At 40.1% G+C, this 17,331-nt stretch overlaps 1 protein-coding gene across 3 annotated transcripts in view; it reads right to left on the bottom strand.

Moving 5' to 3' along the window:
• The window catches only part of SPMIP4 (sperm microtubule inner protein 4), a 50,478-nt gene that overhangs the window by 10,716 nt on the left and 22,431 nt on the right, over window positions 1-17,331 (bottom strand). For 2 of the 3 annotated variants that reach the window (XM_055293615.2, XM_055293617.1), the window contains 4 exons: window positions 14,113-14,184; window positions 11,434-11,463; window positions 7,954-8,135; window positions 4,535-4,623 (listed from right to left, as the gene is read on the bottom strand). In XM_055293615.2, coding sequence (XP_055149590.1) covers window positions 4,535-4,623; window positions 7,954-8,135; window positions 11,434-11,463; window positions 14,113-14,184 — 373 coding nt within the window. The remainder of the gene's footprint in view (window positions 1-4,534; window positions 4,624-7,953; window positions 8,136-11,433; window positions 11,464-14,112; window positions 14,185-17,331) is intronic. The other variant, XM_055293616.2, reaches the window with a different exon arrangement.

Raw genomic sequence — 17,331 nt, 5'->3', positions numbered from 1 at the left:
AAAAGGAAAAGGAATGCTGATTGGTTTGGTAATGGATGGAAATGGTCAGTGAGAAGAGATCTCAGTGGGAAGAGAAGGGTAGCAGGAGAGGCCCCGAATAGAGTGATAAGTACAATGATCACTAATGACTCTGGTGGGGAAAACTAGGCCAGTCCAAAGAGGCAAAGCTAGGGCAGCTCTGGGGTCTGGGTGGGAAAGGGGTGTCTGATCTCAATAGCTGCTGAAGGCACAGCTGCTGCATCCACATGCAACGTGAAAGGAGGAGGGAAAAACAACATTTAACACACCGTTAACATGAAGCCCCAGGACTTAATTTTTAAAAGGTTAACGTTCTTATGTGGAATATTCTCCTTTCCAAGGTTACCCATTTCTTTATGTTGCTAGGTCAACAAAGTATTATAACCATTGGAATAATAATCCTGATAGCAGCTAGTATTTATTATGAACTTACAGTGTACCAATATCATGCTGGGTGCTTTTCTGTGTATTTCATTCTCAGGACGGCACTATCAGATAGATTTTATTATTATTCCTGCTTTATCTATGAGGAAACTAGGTATTGAAGGATTAAGTATGTTACCCAGGTCACAGAGCCGATAAGTTTTAGAGCAGTATGTTATATATATTTTCTGATTGGCTTGGATGGAAAGTACTAACATATGGTTCCTGGAGTTTTCTGTTTTGCAGCTTGGTGACACATTTTTGGACCTGCTTATCAGGTTAGTAGTGTCCCTTCTCCTTCCCTGGGTAGAGTAGAAGGAGAGAGAAGACTATTATCCCAGAAATGCAAGTTACAAGTCCTTGAAAAACAAGGCATTCTTGCTATGAGTTCCATTCTCAGAGAATGATTTAATTGGTGTGGGGTGCAGCCTGCACCCCTGGCGATTCTAATGTGCAGCCAAGGTTGAGGACCACTGCTCTGGCAATAGGAAAGGTAAATACTATAAAAAATATCCTCCTGAGCCTGGTGTGGTGGTGCACAGCTGCAGCCCCAGATACTTAGGAGGCTGAAGCAGGAGAATGCATAAGGCCAGAAGTTTGAGGATATGGTGTGCCATGATCGCACCTGTGAACAGCCACTGCAGGGAAAGGCAGCATGAGACAGAATCTGTCTTTTTTTTTTTTTCTGAGACAGAGTCTTACTCTTACCCAGGCTGGAGTGCAGTGGTGCCATCTTGGTTTACTGCAGCCTCTGCCTCCCGAGTTCATGCAATTCTCCTGCCTCGGCCTCCTGAGTAGCTGAGGTTACAGGCATGCCCCACCATGCTCAACTAATTTTTGTATTTTTAGTAGAGACAGGGTTCCGCCATGTTGGTCAGGCTGGTCTTAAGCTCCTGACCTCAAGTGATCCACCTGCCTTGGCCTCCCAAAGTGCCTCCCGAAGGGATTACAGGCATGAGTCACTGCATCTGGCCATCTCTTTTTCTTTTTTTTTTTTTTTTGAGACGGAGTCTTGCTGTGTCCCCCAGGTTGGAGTGCAGTGGCGCGATCTCGGCTCACTGCAAGCTCCGCCTCCTGGGTTCATGCCATTCTCCTGCCTCAGCCTCCCGAGTAGCTGGGACTACAGGCGCCCGCCAACATGCCCGGCTAATTTTTTGTATTTTTAGTAGAAACGGGGTTTCACCGTGTTAGCCAAGATGGTCTCGATCTCCTGACCTCGTGATCCACCCGTCTTGGCCTCCCAGTGCTGGGATTACAGGCGTGAGCCACCGCGCCCGGCTCTCTTTTTCTTTGTTTCTCATTTTTATGTATATATTTTAGAATTTAAAGCATTTAATTAAACAAAAACCAACTCATAAATCGGGCAGTCGCCAAACCAAAATAGGTTCAGAGACTCTGCCGCCGCCAGGTGGTGGAAGAAGGTTTACGGACAGAAAAAGGAAAGTGACCTATAGAAAACAGAAGTGAGACACAGAAACAGCCAGATTGGTTACAGCTTAATGTTTGTCTTATTTGAACATGGTTTGAACAGTTGGCTGCCTTTGATTGGCCAAAACTAGGTGATTGGCACAAGAGTAGGTTGCAGTCTGTTTATGCATCCAGTTAGGATGCAGTTCATTCTGTATGGAGAAATCTTTAGGCCAAACTTAAAAGACATGAGGAGGCAGCTGTAGGCTATACTTAACAATTCCCCCTTTCTGGTTAGTGGGCAACATAATGAGACCTCGTCTCTTAAAAAAAAATCCTTTAATGGGAATAGAACATTGTAGATAAAGAACATTGTAGATTACCTCCCCCAATTAAATGATGAAAGGCAGGAAATTTGGAAGGACAAGTATAGGGTATTATCCCAGAGATTAGAGAAAAAAAAAAGGTGAGTCATGAGTTACTCCCATGAAGCTCAGTATCTATTTTATTTTTACTTCTTTGTCCAGGGAAATGCAAAACTTGATTAGAGTTAGGGATGAGCCAGAAGAAAATGTGAAAGGTTGGAAATTAAGAGCAGTTAATAAAGATTAAGAAAGTGGGATTAATCATCAGAAATAAGAAATAAATAAATAAATAAATCAGCCAAAAATATTTATGTACAATGCACTGTGGGGATATACACATAACATATTCTGTTCTCAAATAACTCATAATTTAGTTGATGAAATATGAAATACATGTGAAAAGTTACTGGTTATAGTATGTGTGGTAGAAGTCAGAAGAGGGAGATATCATTTCTGCTGGAGTAATAATAATGCCTTATAAATTATAGTATTTTCTAGTTTTGAATCTTTCATATGATCCTCATATCTTGTGAAATTTACAGGACAGATTTTAGTGAAATTACCCAGATAGGTTTTATGAATTAAAGCTCCGAAAAGGGAAATAATCTGCCTAGTATCGCTTACACAGCAAATGGCAACAGAGGAGTGACCAGCAAGCACACAGGCCTCCTGACCTGGTTCTCTTTGCTACATAACAGAAACAAGGAGGGTTGAGCTGAGCCTTGAATTAGCAAGTGTTGGGCAGAGAGGCCTTGGGAGGAGGGCATTCCAGGAAGGGAAATGGCATGAACCTGTTTGGGAACCAGCGGGTGGGGCCAGGCTGCAGGCTGGAGGTAAGGGCAGATCCTGAGGGGTCTCTGCACCTCAGTTAAAGCATCGGGTTTTACACTCAGGCAGAGGGGAGCTATTCAGGATGGCTGTCAAGGAATGTGACGTGAGGAAAACAGGATTTTAATGACTAGGAAGAAACTTAGCTACAGATCTGGAGCCTTTGGTTATAAGAACACATAATGATAGGATGGATTCTAGAATAACTTCTCATATTTCTGGGTTGTTTAGATATAGATTTTGCTTAAAAACTGAAAGAGATCCAGTAAAACAGATGCTTTGGTAGGAATTCTTTTTGACATTTAACTTTAAAAAAACAAACGGGAAATGACTTACTTTATAGATGACTCTGTGACATGGCGGTGACCACATGCTGGGCCTGTCATAATGGTTTGCCAAGTAAAATTCAAATGTTTCCAACATCCCAAAATTATCACTTGCCTATCTCATGGATTGCTGGACGCCAAGAGATAATATATGGAGAACACTTGGCACTGCTTCTCACCAACCATGTTAGCTATTATTATTTTCAAACGTCTAGATATTTTCCCTCTTGATTTATAATTTTCTCTTTTTATCCATGTGGAGTTATGGGACAGAGGTTAAGGTCAGAGACTAGAACTTCACAAACCTGATTTCTGTGATCATGACATAGTTACAAATTCTGAGTCACAGTTTCCTTAACTATAAAATGGAAATGATGATGCTAACCTTAGGAGGTTATTGAAAGGGTTAAATGATGTATTTAGAGTGGTTAGGTGTGTAGCAATTTCTCAATAAATGGTGGCTATTGTTTTATTTCATTTTAGACTCGACACCAATATGATAATAATGGCTGGAACAATAATAGCTTGCAAATCTTTCTGGAAATCTCCCATTTACTCTCTGCATATTTGGAGTGACTGGATGTATTATAAGTTGTAAGAATAGGGTTGGAGGAACACAGTGTGAGAAATGCAGCCCTCCTCCACCATCTTCCTGGGGACAAACTTTTTTTTTGGTAACTGTGGAATGTTCCACAACTACCAACAGTACATGAAATCAGCTAAGAAAACTGAAAAATGTAAATCATAGTCAAAATCTCAAATTTTACATTCAGATAGAAAATGAAAATAATCTTTTAGATTTTTTTTTTTTTGAAACAGAGTTCACTCTATTGCTCAGGCTGGAGTGGAGTGGCATGATCTTGGCTCATTGCAACCTTCACCTCCCAGGTTCAAGCGATTCTCGTGCCTCAGCCTCCTGAGTAGCTAGGACTACAGGCATGCACCACCACGCCTGGCTAATTTCTGTATTTTCTAGTAGAGACAGGGTTTCACCATGTTGGTCAGGCTGGTCTCAAACAACTGACCTCAAGCAATCTGCCCACCTTGGCTTCCCTAAGTGCTGGGATTATGAGTGTTTGCCACCATGTCAAGCCTAGATTTTTATAAATGTATTGACCAAAAATATTTGTTACTTTCTTTTAAACACATATTTAAAAAGATACTTACATCATAATATACACCCTGACCTGGCCAAGTCAGTGCTTTCTTCTTTGAATCCAGGGGAATATCAATCAGTTCATATCTATAAGGATTACCTGAAAAATTCAGGAAAAGCAATAAAAACAGTCTTTTAAGGATTAATAGGTACAATAAATAGAAATGAGATAATACAAGGTAGAGACGGATGTTGGTGTACATTTTACCTATTAGTTACAGCTTTAGAGAGATTCAGCTTGCTCTTGAATTCTTTTTATTTTTTATTTTTTTTAAGATAGCGTCTTGCTATGTTTCCCAAGCTGGACTTGAACCCTTGGGCTCAAATGATCTTTCTACCTCAGCCTCCTGCGTAGCTGGGACTACAGGGCAGGGCAGGCCACCACACCTGACTTGTTGCTCTTGAATTCTTGAGCATGTACAGGAGCAGCATGTGGGCCACACAGAGTGTGAATGAGTCTTTAACCCTAGTGCTCTCAGTAGTAATAGGAGTCACTAGTACTTCACCTTTCTTCTTAATGAGAGAGATCTTAGGTAAATAATAAGTGTTCCTGGATCCTCTTTCTGATCTTTTTTTCTGGTCTCTGGGGACTCAACAAATACATTTCTATATTATCTGTTTTGGCTTTTCTCTGCCTAAATATCAAGTTTTCTGAAACTGAGTTAGTACTTGCTTACCAAAAAGGTGTTGAAAGGGAACATTTTAAACAATACAGCTTTTTAGATTTTGTTTTATATTTGATAAGCTTTACCAAACAGCATGGCTTGCTTTACTCTCGTGATAAGTTTCAAGTTAAAGAATGTTCTGAACACCCATCTTCATATGTAATAAGAACAAGGGCTGGCGTTTATTGAACACTTAGCATGTGCCAGTCACTGTATTGTTTTATATATATCATCACATGCAATTTTTAACATTACTATAAGAAAGGTACTGTTATTCCAACTTTAGTGGATAAGGAAATTGAAGCAGAGAGAGAATAAGTGATTTGTCCACATCTCAAAGGTAGAATTCAAACTCAGGCAATCTGATTCTAGAGCCTGCACTCTTAACTTCCTTCCTTCCTTCCTTCCTTCCTTCCTTCCTTCCTTCCTTCCTTCCTTCCTCCCTCCCTCCCTTCCTCTTTCTCTCTTCCTTTTCCTCCCTCCCTCCCTCTCTCCCTTTTCTCTTTTTTTTTTTTTTTTGAGACAGAGTCTCTCTGTCACCCAGGCTGGAGTGCAGTGGCATGATCTCAGCTCACTGTAACCTCTGCCTCCTGGGTTCAAGAGATTCTCACGCCTCAGCCTCCCAGTTAGCTGGGACTACAGGCATGCGCCACCACGCCCGGCTAATTTTTGTATTTTTACTAGAGACAGAGTTTTGCCATATTGGCTAGGCTGGTCTCGAACTCCTGGCCTCAAGTGATCTGCCCACTTTGGCCTCTCAAAGTGCTAGGATTACAGGCATGAGCCACCACACCTGGCCCATGCTTCTTAGTTCTAATAAAGAAGAATTAAAATAAGTGGAAGAGTAGAAACCAAATGCTGTACTAGTTCCTGGAAAGATTTTTTTATAAGGATTAGAGTATGCTCATCTTTTAAAAATTCCCTAATAGTGACTGAATGGTTGGAGAGAGGTAGAGGCTTGGAAGAGCAGGAAATTAAGAGGACAACTTGTTTTTTCAGTCCCTTATGTTACTGCATTGAAAAGTTTTTTATGGGCTGGCCATGGTGGCTCATGCCTGTAATCCCAGCACTTTGTGAGGCTGAGGCAGGCAGATCACTTGAGGTCAGGAGTTCGAGACCAGCCTGGCCAACATGGTGAAACCCTGTCTCTACTAAAAATACAAAAACTAGGTGGGTGTGTGTGTGTGGTGGCACATTCCTATAGTCCCTGCTAACTTGGGAGGCTGAGGCAGGAGAATCACTTGGACCCGGGAAGCAGAGGTTCCAGAAAGTGCCACTGCACTCTAGGTCTGGGCAACAGAGCAAGACTCCGTCTCAAAAAAAAAAAAAAGTGTTGTTATGAATTCAACACATATTTCTGTGATTTCTTGCTAACTATATGTGCTTCAGATAATTTCAGAAATTACTGAATTCAGGATTGAGAAAAAGAAATTTACTTTGACAATTTATGTAACAAAGTCATAAAAATTTTACTTGTTTAGGTATCATACCTATCATTTCCTTTAGAACATTTATAGTTCTTTTGCACGGCACCATCTCTCCCCACTTCTGCTATATAGCTAAGCATGGTGCTCGATACTGACAGCCAGTATACTTGATACAGCTTTCACTGCCTTTTTCCAATGCTGCCTGGTCTGAGAGGCCATGGGAAAGTTCAGCATGGTACATACATATTGCAGTCATTATATGCTAGCAGGGTAAGAGAATAACTGCTAACGTTTATCTCTGTTATTTGATAAGTGGGTTCTATTAATAATATTCCCATTTTGCAGACTGGGGAGCAGAACAGAGAAGTTCAGAAACTCTCCCATGGACCACAGGTGAATAAGTGGCAGATCCAGAATTCTACTCATGCAGTCTGACTCCAGAATCCATGCTCTTACATACTTCACTATGCTAGCTTTCAAAACGTTACTGTCTGCTAATAAGACACTGAGTTTGAGGCTGATGATGGCAATATTCTGTCCTTGCATTTTGGTCCAAATATTTATGTATAGAGGAACTGCAGGATAAGACAATTCTTGAGTCTTTTCTACCTCACCTAAATGCACTCAACAAATATTTGCCTTTGCCTACCACGTATCATTTCTATCCCTCTCTCAAGTGTTTTCACTCTTTCTCCAGAGGTGGCCTCTCTGTTTACGCACATGTGTAGGTCTCCTCAGCAAAGACCGAGGTGTCTAGTGTGGGAGAGATTCGATGACTAGTGTACGGGATTCCTGACAAAACACATTCACAAAGACTCCAAGGTTTGCAGCTGGGAGAACGTGCTCCAGGGTGTTAAGAAGGACTGAACAAACTACTCCCATTGCTCTCTGCATCTTATTTCAATGGGGATCTTTCAATTCTATCACTGCTGCTGCACCCACGTCCAGACTCTATGATTGATCCAAACACTGTCCCTTGTGCTGATCACCTGGGCTAGGATGAAATTTTTAAAAGCTAAACTGTGAGAGCAGGAAAGAAATAAAAATAGAAAATAGAAGTGGAATAAAAACCACCAATTCTACATTGTTTTGGTTTCTGATTCTAACATGGGAGGCTGTGTCGACGGGAAAGTTTGGGAGCACCTGCAGAGAGTCTGATATGATGGGTCTGTGGTGGCGCTCCAGCTGATTGTAAAGTCGCAGCTGTGAACAAGTTTCCTGATCTAGTGAGTCACACATTTGTGACTTGAGTCCTTTGTGCTCCTTGCTTTAATTTTATTATTGAAGAAATCCCAATAATAAGAATTAATACAGTTCTGATTCCAGATCACATTTTACCTCTTGTCTTCAAAACTGTTGAATCATAAGCCTTGGTTGGCACCGTGGGAGGAAAGGGCTGCCGGGCACGGGCTTTAATGCCCGTGTAGAGGTCCTCGGGTGACGTGAAGGTGGGGAACATGGCGCCGCGACAGATGTGTGTGTGGTAGGGGTGTTCAATTGGATATGGCAGGCAGATCTCTCTAAGATTTATTGAGGAAACAAAACAAAATGAAAAGAACAGAAAGAAGTATGATTGAAAAAATTAATCACCAAATATTTATTGGGACACTTTTTTTTAATGGCAGAAACTGTTCTAATGCTGGGGGATAGGACAGTGAGTCAATGTCCCTGTGCTCATGGAATTAGCATTCTCTTGGAATGTATACCACAAAACAGGACATTTTCTTAATTTTGCTAGACAAAACTAAATTTAATTTTAAAATAAATCATGCCCAATTCTTCATCAGTGAGTAAGTTTCATAACTGGTATAAAAAATATAAAGCAGAAAATAAATGAGTTTTGTGTTTTTAGAATGGTATAGGAAGAATTTCTAGTTGCTTTTAATCACTGTGTCTTATTTTAAGAGGCTCCCAGGAATTGTTTCGGGCATTCTGCTTCAGCAAAGTGATCTCTAACCATCTTTGAATGAACTTTCAACCCAGGCCATCTGTTTCTTTAAGCAATCAATCAACAAAATATACCGCCTGTTTATATACACAGTACTGCTTCAAATCAAAAAGCCAAAAACAGCTAGCACACTGAAGGAAAAAATAAACATGTTAAAGAGACCATAGGGATATAATTTTCCTATCATTTGGAGAATTGGCAGAGGTTAAAAAAAAACCATGTGGGAGCTGTCTAAACTAGAAGAAAAGCAAAATTAGGAAGTCCATGGGATAGAGAAATGTTATTCATAACAAGAAAATTAAGTAGAAAAAAGCAAGACCAAGTGTTTATGTGTTGAATTCCTCCCCTCCGCCCCCATCCATATATTGAAATCCTAATCTCCAGGGCCACATATTGTAACCTTGTATGGAAATAGGGTCATTACAGATATACTGAGTTAAGACTGAGTTATTCCATACTGGAGCAGGGTGGGCCCCTAACCCAAGATGCCTGGTATCCTTTTAAGAAAGGGAAAGTTGGACACAGACAAACACCTGAGGAGAATGCCATGTGAAGATAAGGCAGAGATTGGGATGATGCATCTACAAGCCAAGGAGCGCCAAAGATCACCAGCAAAGCCAAGAAGCCAGGGGAGAGGCGTTGGACAGTGTCTCTATCACAGTCCTCAGAAGGAACCAACCCTGCTGACGCCTTGATCTCAGACTTCCGGCCTCCCACCTTGGAACTTGCCAGGCTACAAGCAGAAAGGTGAACCCAAGAAATATGACCTAACAAAAAGGACTCTACTTTTCAAACTGTTTATGAAGAGAATTTGAAAAGCTCAAGACAAGGGTTCTTCACTTTGTCGTTTTTTAAAAAATAGAAAAACCAAAAAAACCTAGACGTTAATTTTAATAGCCTTTTGAATAGGTCTTTAGCTGAAACACAATTTTTAAAATGGCAGCTTAATAATTTCTGTTAAGCTTGACAGAGGACTCCAGTGGCATGGAGGACACTGGGTGCTCAGATCTTGGCTTCTAACACCTGTCCCCAATCAAAGGAGCCAGGGTTTCTGGGAGTTATTATTACTATTGTTATTATTTTTGAGACAGAGTCTTGCTCTGTCACCCAGGCTGGAGTGCAATGGTGCTTTCTCAGCTCACTGCAACCTCCGCCTCCCAGGTTCAAGCGATTCTCCTGCCTCAGCCTCCTGAATAGCTGGGATTACAGGTGCTTGCCACCATGCCCGACTAATTTTTTGTATCTTTAGTAGAGATGGAGTTTCACCATGTTGGCCAGGCTGGTCTTGAACTCCTGACCTTGTGATCCACCCGCCTTAGCCTCCCAAAGTGCTGGGATTACAGGCGTGAGCCACTGCGCCCAGCCACTCTGGGAGCTATTATATAAGATGAGCCTGGACTATCTCAGAGTGACAGAAAGAAAGGAATTGCTAAAAGGAAAAAAAAAAAGCCAAAACCCCACAATGGTGGGGAAATGTCAAAGGAATATACGAGTGAACTCACAGAGCTCCTCATTGCCAATCTTAGTAACAAAAGAAAGTGGTATTGGATTGCTACTAAGTACTAAAGCACAAAATAAATTTCCATGAGTCTATACTGAGAGAAATAAGTGATTGAATAAATAAATAAATAAATAAATGGAGTGGAATAGATACATCTCCCATGTAGAATGCCAAATAATTTATGCAGATACTCTGCTTTCAAGAAGGTGGAGTATAAATCCGGATGCCTTAAGTGTGGGCTGCACACAGACACACAGAGAGCTTCTTCTAGAGTGCAGTGTGGAAAGGAGGGAAGAAAGAGTGTGTGTGCAGCGGGGAAACCTGCTGAGGACACCTCTGCCAGGCGGTCAGGGTTAACATTACCAGGGACAGATCATGCCGACAGCATGTACCCTTGCTACGATGTGATGAAAACAGAACTTTATCTCTGTGGTCTTCCTTCCCCAAATACATCATCCCAGTCTAACCATAAGAAAAATATCAGTCAAAGCCCAATTTGGGGGCATTCTACAAAATATCTAACCAATAATCCTAAAAGTTGTCAAGGTCATTAAAACAAGGGAAGTCTGAGAAACTGTCACAGCCAAGAGGAACCTAAGGAGAGATGGTGACTAAATGTAACACGGTACTCTGGATGGGATCCTGGGACAGAAGAAGGACATGAGGGAAAAATTGAGGAAATCTGGATAAAGCATGGATTTTGGGTCATAGTAATGCATCAGCAATGGTTCATTAATTGTGACAAATGTGCCATATTAATGTGAGATGTTAACATAGGGGAAGCTGCATGTGATGTATATGGGAACTCTCCACACTATCTTCTAATAATTCTATAAACTTAAAATTATATGAAAATAAAACATTTACTAAAAAAGATTTGCAGGGGATATAATAGGAGAGAAATCAAGGTAATGTTACCCTGGACTTGCACCAGCCTTTCCTTCCGACTGTTAAAACATAGTTTTCAGGCCAGGCACTGTGGCTCACGCCTGTGATCCAGTACTTTGGGAGGCCGAGGTGGGCGGATCACTTGAGCCCAGGGGTTCAAGACCAGCCTGGGCAACATGGCAAGAACCCACCTCTACAAAAATTACAAAAATTCGCCAGGCATGGTGGTGCACACCTGTAGTCCCAGCTACTTGGGAGGTGAAGGTGGAAGGATCACTTGATCCCAGGGAGGTCAAGGCTGCAGTGAGCTGTGATGGGACCACTGTACTCCAGCCTGGGTGACAAAGTGAGACTCTGTCTCAAAAAAAAGAAAAGTTTTCATGGAAAGTCTCACTTGTTTTCACACTTCTAAGACATAGGAAATGTCAATTTTTTTTTCTTTGATTATAACAGAGAAGGAAAGTATAAGTTATTTACTTACCCTACTGTTGAATTAGGTGGCTTGGGTATCCTAGAATAAAAACAGGAAACAAGTTCTAACTTATATTAAGGGCTTTTAAAGGTTTATATTCCTATTAGAAACTTGATTAATGATATAGGCTGGGCATGGTGGCTCACGCCTGTAATCCCAGCACTTTGAGAGGCCAAGGCGGGTGGATCGTTTGAGCTCAGGAGTTCGAGACCAGCCTGGGCAACATATAAAATAGAAAAATATCAAAAATACCAAAAATACAAAAAAAAATTAGCTAGGCATGGTGGTGCATGCCCGTAATCCCAGCTACTCAGGATTACCCAGGAGGTGAAGGTTGCTGGGTGACAGAGCAAAAGTCTGTCTCAAAAAAAAAATAATGATATACCACATTTTCAAACTGTAATGTCATTAAGATAATATTCTTGATTAACTTTCTGGATTCCTGAATATTGACAAGACAGAGATATGTTGTTTCCTTATCTCAGTTGTCTGTTGATTAATTTTTCCATCCATTTATTCTAACCTCAGTCCTGCTCACTACTGTTTCTGCATTTTCCATTTGCGGTGAAGATACAAGGGATGACTACTTCTAATGATAAGAGAGCTCTGGTTGTTTCTGACCTTTACTCTCATAGTCAGGCAGTAGCTAAAGTGCTCTGAGGAAGCCTGACCTTATACATGTGGTGCAATTTCATGGCCTAAAATGACCCGAGTGTGGTCCGGCTGGAGAGGATATTTAAGTACCATGTGTGCTTTCTACCTTTGCTCTGTGTTGCTGATCTCTCATGATAGTAAATGTTGCCCGGTCAGCAGAGAGAATAGAACAAAGCTGACCAAGTTCCTGGAAGCATGCCTTTTCTGAAGCAGTTCATTCCAAGGCTGTGCATTTACTAATTACTCCGAACCTTGCATGCCAAGAAATAATCCTGTAGCTCTGGAAAAAAGTCGACTAAAGATGGGTAATCATCCATCTACATTGGATTTCAACAATTCGCTTCAGCCTATGCAAATAAAATTCTGAAAGACTTCAGGTGTGAAAAATGAACAGAATGTTATCAATTTGATAGTAAAAGTCAGTAAAATTGAATACACTGTTTAATTTTTTAGATGTTCCTCCATGCTAGCAAATACTCCCTAGAAAGTGGCATGTAAGCCATATAAACTTATTATCCTGTAATGTATTATAAACACGTGATTCCCATGAACTATAAAAGTTTATATCTTTTTAAATTTCATCTCTAAATCTGTGGGCACGAAACTAAAAAAAGCATGTTCTATCTTCTATCAACATCACTGAGTTGGAAAGATGGTGGGGGCACAAAGGGCAGGGAAGTGATGAATATATGAATCCAAGGAATCTAGAGTTGTTATTAATACATTGGCAACTATATATAATACATTAAGCTAGCATCTAAAATTATTCTCATATGACAAATTCCACTACAATATTGATAAGCATATGCCTAAAATTGATTTGATTTGAAATGAAAAAATTTAAATTTAAAATATAAAATCTTTTTTAAAACTTCAAGATCTGAAAAGATAAAATGAAAGTAACAAATGCTGAGACACCTCTTCCTTGACCTAAATCAGCCCATTAATTTTACTGCCACCCTTCACATCTGCTTTGCAAAATTCACTAATCCCAAAGGGATAAACCGAGACAAATACAAATTTTGTCTTTTTGGCGCCATCTAGTGGCTAACTTCTATATTAAATTTTTACCTATCAACAACTAGTACTTCTTAATAAAGAAGTGATAGTTTCATTGTCACTTCAATGCTGTCGTGTTTAATATTTGTTTGTTTGCTTGTTTGGGACGGAGTTTTGCTCTTGTCGCCCAGACTAGGGTGCAATGGCGCGATCTCGGCTCACTGCAACCTCTGCCTCCTGGGTTCGAGTGATTCTCCTGCCTCAGCCTCCTGAGTAGCTGAGATTACAGGCGCCCGCCATCACGCCCGACTAATTTTTATATTTTTAGTAGAGACAGGGTTTCGCCACGTTGGCCAGGCTGGTCTTGAACTCCTGATCTCAGGTGATGCACCCTCCTCAGCCTCCCAAAGTGTTGGGATTACAGGCGTGAGCCACTGTGCCCAGCTGTGTTTTATTTTTATCTAAAAATAAAAATGTATGCTTTTGTAATGTACATGACAAACTATTTAAAAGTGTAATAAAATAATACACTTGAAAAGAATAGCTTTAAGCGATGGGTAAATTAACAAGTATGTCTTACGTTAAAAAAGATACTTAGGAAGTGTTATTAAGAGTTATTTGTAGATGATAATAAAAAACTTCTATCCTTGTAAAATTCTGGTTGAAAATTTATTGAGGGCCACTATGGCATTTTCTATTGATATCTTAATAAATGTAGCAGATTCTTACTAGGTTGGGTAAGTAGGTCAAAGGCAGGAAAATGGACCAAGATAACTTTTAGGAATCCCTTTGAACATTACTATTCATCAACTCCTGTTTTTTTTCTTGATTTCTTTAAACACTAAAAACCATTGGTTTGTTATTTACTTGCTTTTGTTTGTTTGGTCTTGGTTTCTGACGTTGTCTCTATTTTAAAAAAAGAAATAATTTGTTTCTCTAAAAGTCCCCATTTGGGGCTTTTAAAATGTCTCGTATAACTCATTTCCACTTAAAAATGTTATTTGATTTTATATAAGGAAAAAAATCCAGACTTACAAAGAATCATTTCCATAGACATCACTTTTTTTGTTCTGGGTCAAATAATAAAATTGTTCAATAGGAAGCTTTCTGAAAATAAAGATTAAATTAAACATGTTTTAAAATTAACACAGTATAATGGTGAGATAGTAAAAGACAAGTAGATTAACAATATATCCACATATATGTAGAAATTCAATATATGAAAAGGTGTCATTTTATTTTATTATTATTTTATAATAAATAGAGACGAGGTCTTGCTATGTTGTTCAGACTTATCTTGAACTCCTGGGCTCAAGAGATCCTCCTGCCTTGGCCTCCCAGAGTGCTGGGATTACAGGCACAAGCTACTGAGCCTGGCCAAAGATGTCATTTTAAACCAGTGGAAAAAAGATGTATTTTTCTTTTTTAAAATTTTAAAATTTTTTATTTATTGATTTTTTTTTTTTTTTGTAGAGACACAGTCTTGCTATGTTGCCCAGGCTAGTCTCAAACTCCTGGCCTCAAATGATTCTCCCGCCTCAGCCTCCCAAAGTGCTGTGATTACAGGCATGAGCCACCATGCCCAGCCAGGATGTATTTTTTAATATAGAAAAAAATTCAGTATTCATTTGAAAAATAATCCATCTCTATTTACACTATTCAGAAAGATAATTTCAGATGGATTTAAAAATCTAAAGAATTTGGGGAAAAACCTATATAAAAATTAAAAGAAAATGTATAGGAATATGCTTTTTCTTTGGTGGTAGGAAGGACCTTTAAAACAATAATTTTCTTTTAAAAGTCAAAAGCCTGAAAGAAAATTTGATCATCAAATTTAATTATAAGGCCAGGAGTGGTGGCTCACGCCTGTAATCTTAGCCCTGTGGGAGGCTGAGGTGGGCAGATCACTTGAGGCCAGGAGTTCAAGACCAGCCTGGCCAACACAGCGAAACCCCATCTCTACTAAAAATAGAAAAAATTTGCTGGCATGGTGGCGCACACCTGTAATCCCAGCTACTCGGGAGGCTGAGGCATGAGAATTGCTTGAACCTGGGAGTCAGAGGTTGCAGTGAGCTGACAGCGTGCCACTGCACTCCAGCCTGGGCAACAGAGTGAAACCCTGTCTCAAAAAAATAAATAAATAAATAAATAAATAAATAAATAAAATAAAAAAATTAAAAAAGCTAAATTTAATTATCAGACAAAAACCATAAAAGTTCAAATAAAATAAAAATTAGAAGAAATATTTGCAAATATTAATAAAGATAACACATAAAGGATTGTTTCCAGAACATAAAGAACCAACAAGAATCTATAAGTAAAATACAAACAATAAAAATGGGTGAAGAATAAACATAGAAAAGGAAATGTGAATGGCCATACCTAAAAGATAAGAAAAGTACTCAACCCAACTAGTAAGCAGAGAAATACATTCTCATAACCATGATACCCTTTATACTCATTAGATGGGGAAAAACTATACATTTTGATAATGTAGATGGCTGAGAGTATGAGGAAATAAATACTTTGAGACACTATCATGACAATATAAATCATTTGGGCTACATGAACTAAGATTTAAAAAAATCCCTATACTGTGACCCACGTAGGATTTGGCATGTATTTATTTATTTAAAATTTTTTTGAGATGGAGTCTTGCTCTGTCACCCAGGCTGGAGTGCAATGGCATGATCTCGGCTCAGTGCAACTTCTGTCTCCTGGGTTCAAGTGATTCTTCCGCCTCAGCCTCCCAAGTAGCTGGGATTACAGGCACCCGCCATCATCCCCAGCTAATTTTTATACAGAAGGTTTCGCCATGTTGGCCAGGCTGGTCTCAAACTCCTGACCTCAGGTGATCCGCCCACCTCAGCCTCCCAAAGTGCTGGGTTACAGGCGTGAGCCACTGTGCCCAGCTGGATTTGCCTTTTAGAAACCTTTGAGCATGAGCTCAAGAAGGCTTGTACAAGGATGCTTTTTAAAGTATGGTTAATGTAAAAAGAAACAGAGAGAAAAGAAACAATACATGATGGCTAAATAATCTATGATGCATCCATATTGTAGAATACTGTGAGAAATTAAAAAGAATGATGTATATCTATGTTTATCTACATTTACAGACATGTGACTATTTCTAGATTGTAGAGAGAGAAAAAACCCAAACTGCCTAATACTATGTATCAAGTGATTCCACACATATATGAAATAACACTGTATATTTTCAATGCGTACATGTATAACAGTGTAAGTGCATAACAAAAGGCATGGAAGGAGACACCAAAATGGTAACAGTGGTTCCCTCTAGGAAGGAGAGTGAGACTGGGGGGTAGTCGTCAAAAGAGAATGGACCTCATCTATAACCTTTTCATGTAGACTATGCTCAACTGCAACTTGTGGCTGCCCAATTATCTTTTGAACATGCAGCCCACATTTTTTTGTGTGTATGTGTGATGGAGTGTCACTCTGTTGCCCAGGCTGGAGCGTAGTGGTGCAATCTTGGCTCACTGCAACCTCTGCCTCCCAGGTTCAAGCAATCCTCCCGCTTCAGCCTTCTGAGTAGCTGGGATAACAAGCACCTGCCACCATGCCCGGCTAATTTTTTTGTATTTTTGGCAGAGACGGGGTTTCACCACGTTGGTCAGGTTGGTCTCAAACTCCTGACCTCAGGTGATCCACCCGCCTCGGCCTCCCAAAGTGTTGAGATTACAGGCGTGAGCCACTGTGCCAGGCCCCAGCCTACATTTTTATAGTGCGTGTACTCTGAATATCATCTACCCAATGCAGATTCCAAGAAACTTGCTTTTTCCAGCCTCCGAATGGCCCTGGAGTGTGAGGGTTATTTGTACCCCACAAGAATGCTCACCTAGAGAACCCCACCATTGAGGATGTTCTCAATAATTAGGTAGATACAACGACCAGCTCTGTGTGTGTCAGGTTTTCTCCAGTCAAGCCGGTGCTTGCTCAGTGGCTTCATAACGAAGTGATCATGGCAGCAGCACAGAAATTATCACATATGGACTCAGTGACATGAACTTCCCTCACTAAGACTCACCTGGCTATTGGCACATTTGAGTTTGCCAGCAGAAGTGACCAATTGTGGGTGACCTATCCCTGGATGTACTAGTCCGCCATCTGGTGGTAGGATAATTACATTGAACCCCTTCCATCATCAAAGAGATAACCTATCCTCATAATTTTAGACACTTCTTCAAAATAGGGATTTCCCTTCCCTTCTCACCATGCCTCTGCAAGTAACAT

This window comes from Symphalangus syndactylus, chromosome 9 (genome assembly GCF_028878055.3).
Source record: "Symphalangus syndactylus isolate Jambi chromosome 9, NHGRI_mSymSyn1-v2.1_pri, whole genome shotgun sequence".
NCBI lineage: Eukaryota > Metazoa > Chordata > Mammalia > Primates > Hylobatidae > Symphalangus > Symphalangus syndactylus.
This window is presented reverse-complemented; position numbering and strand designations above follow the sequence as displayed.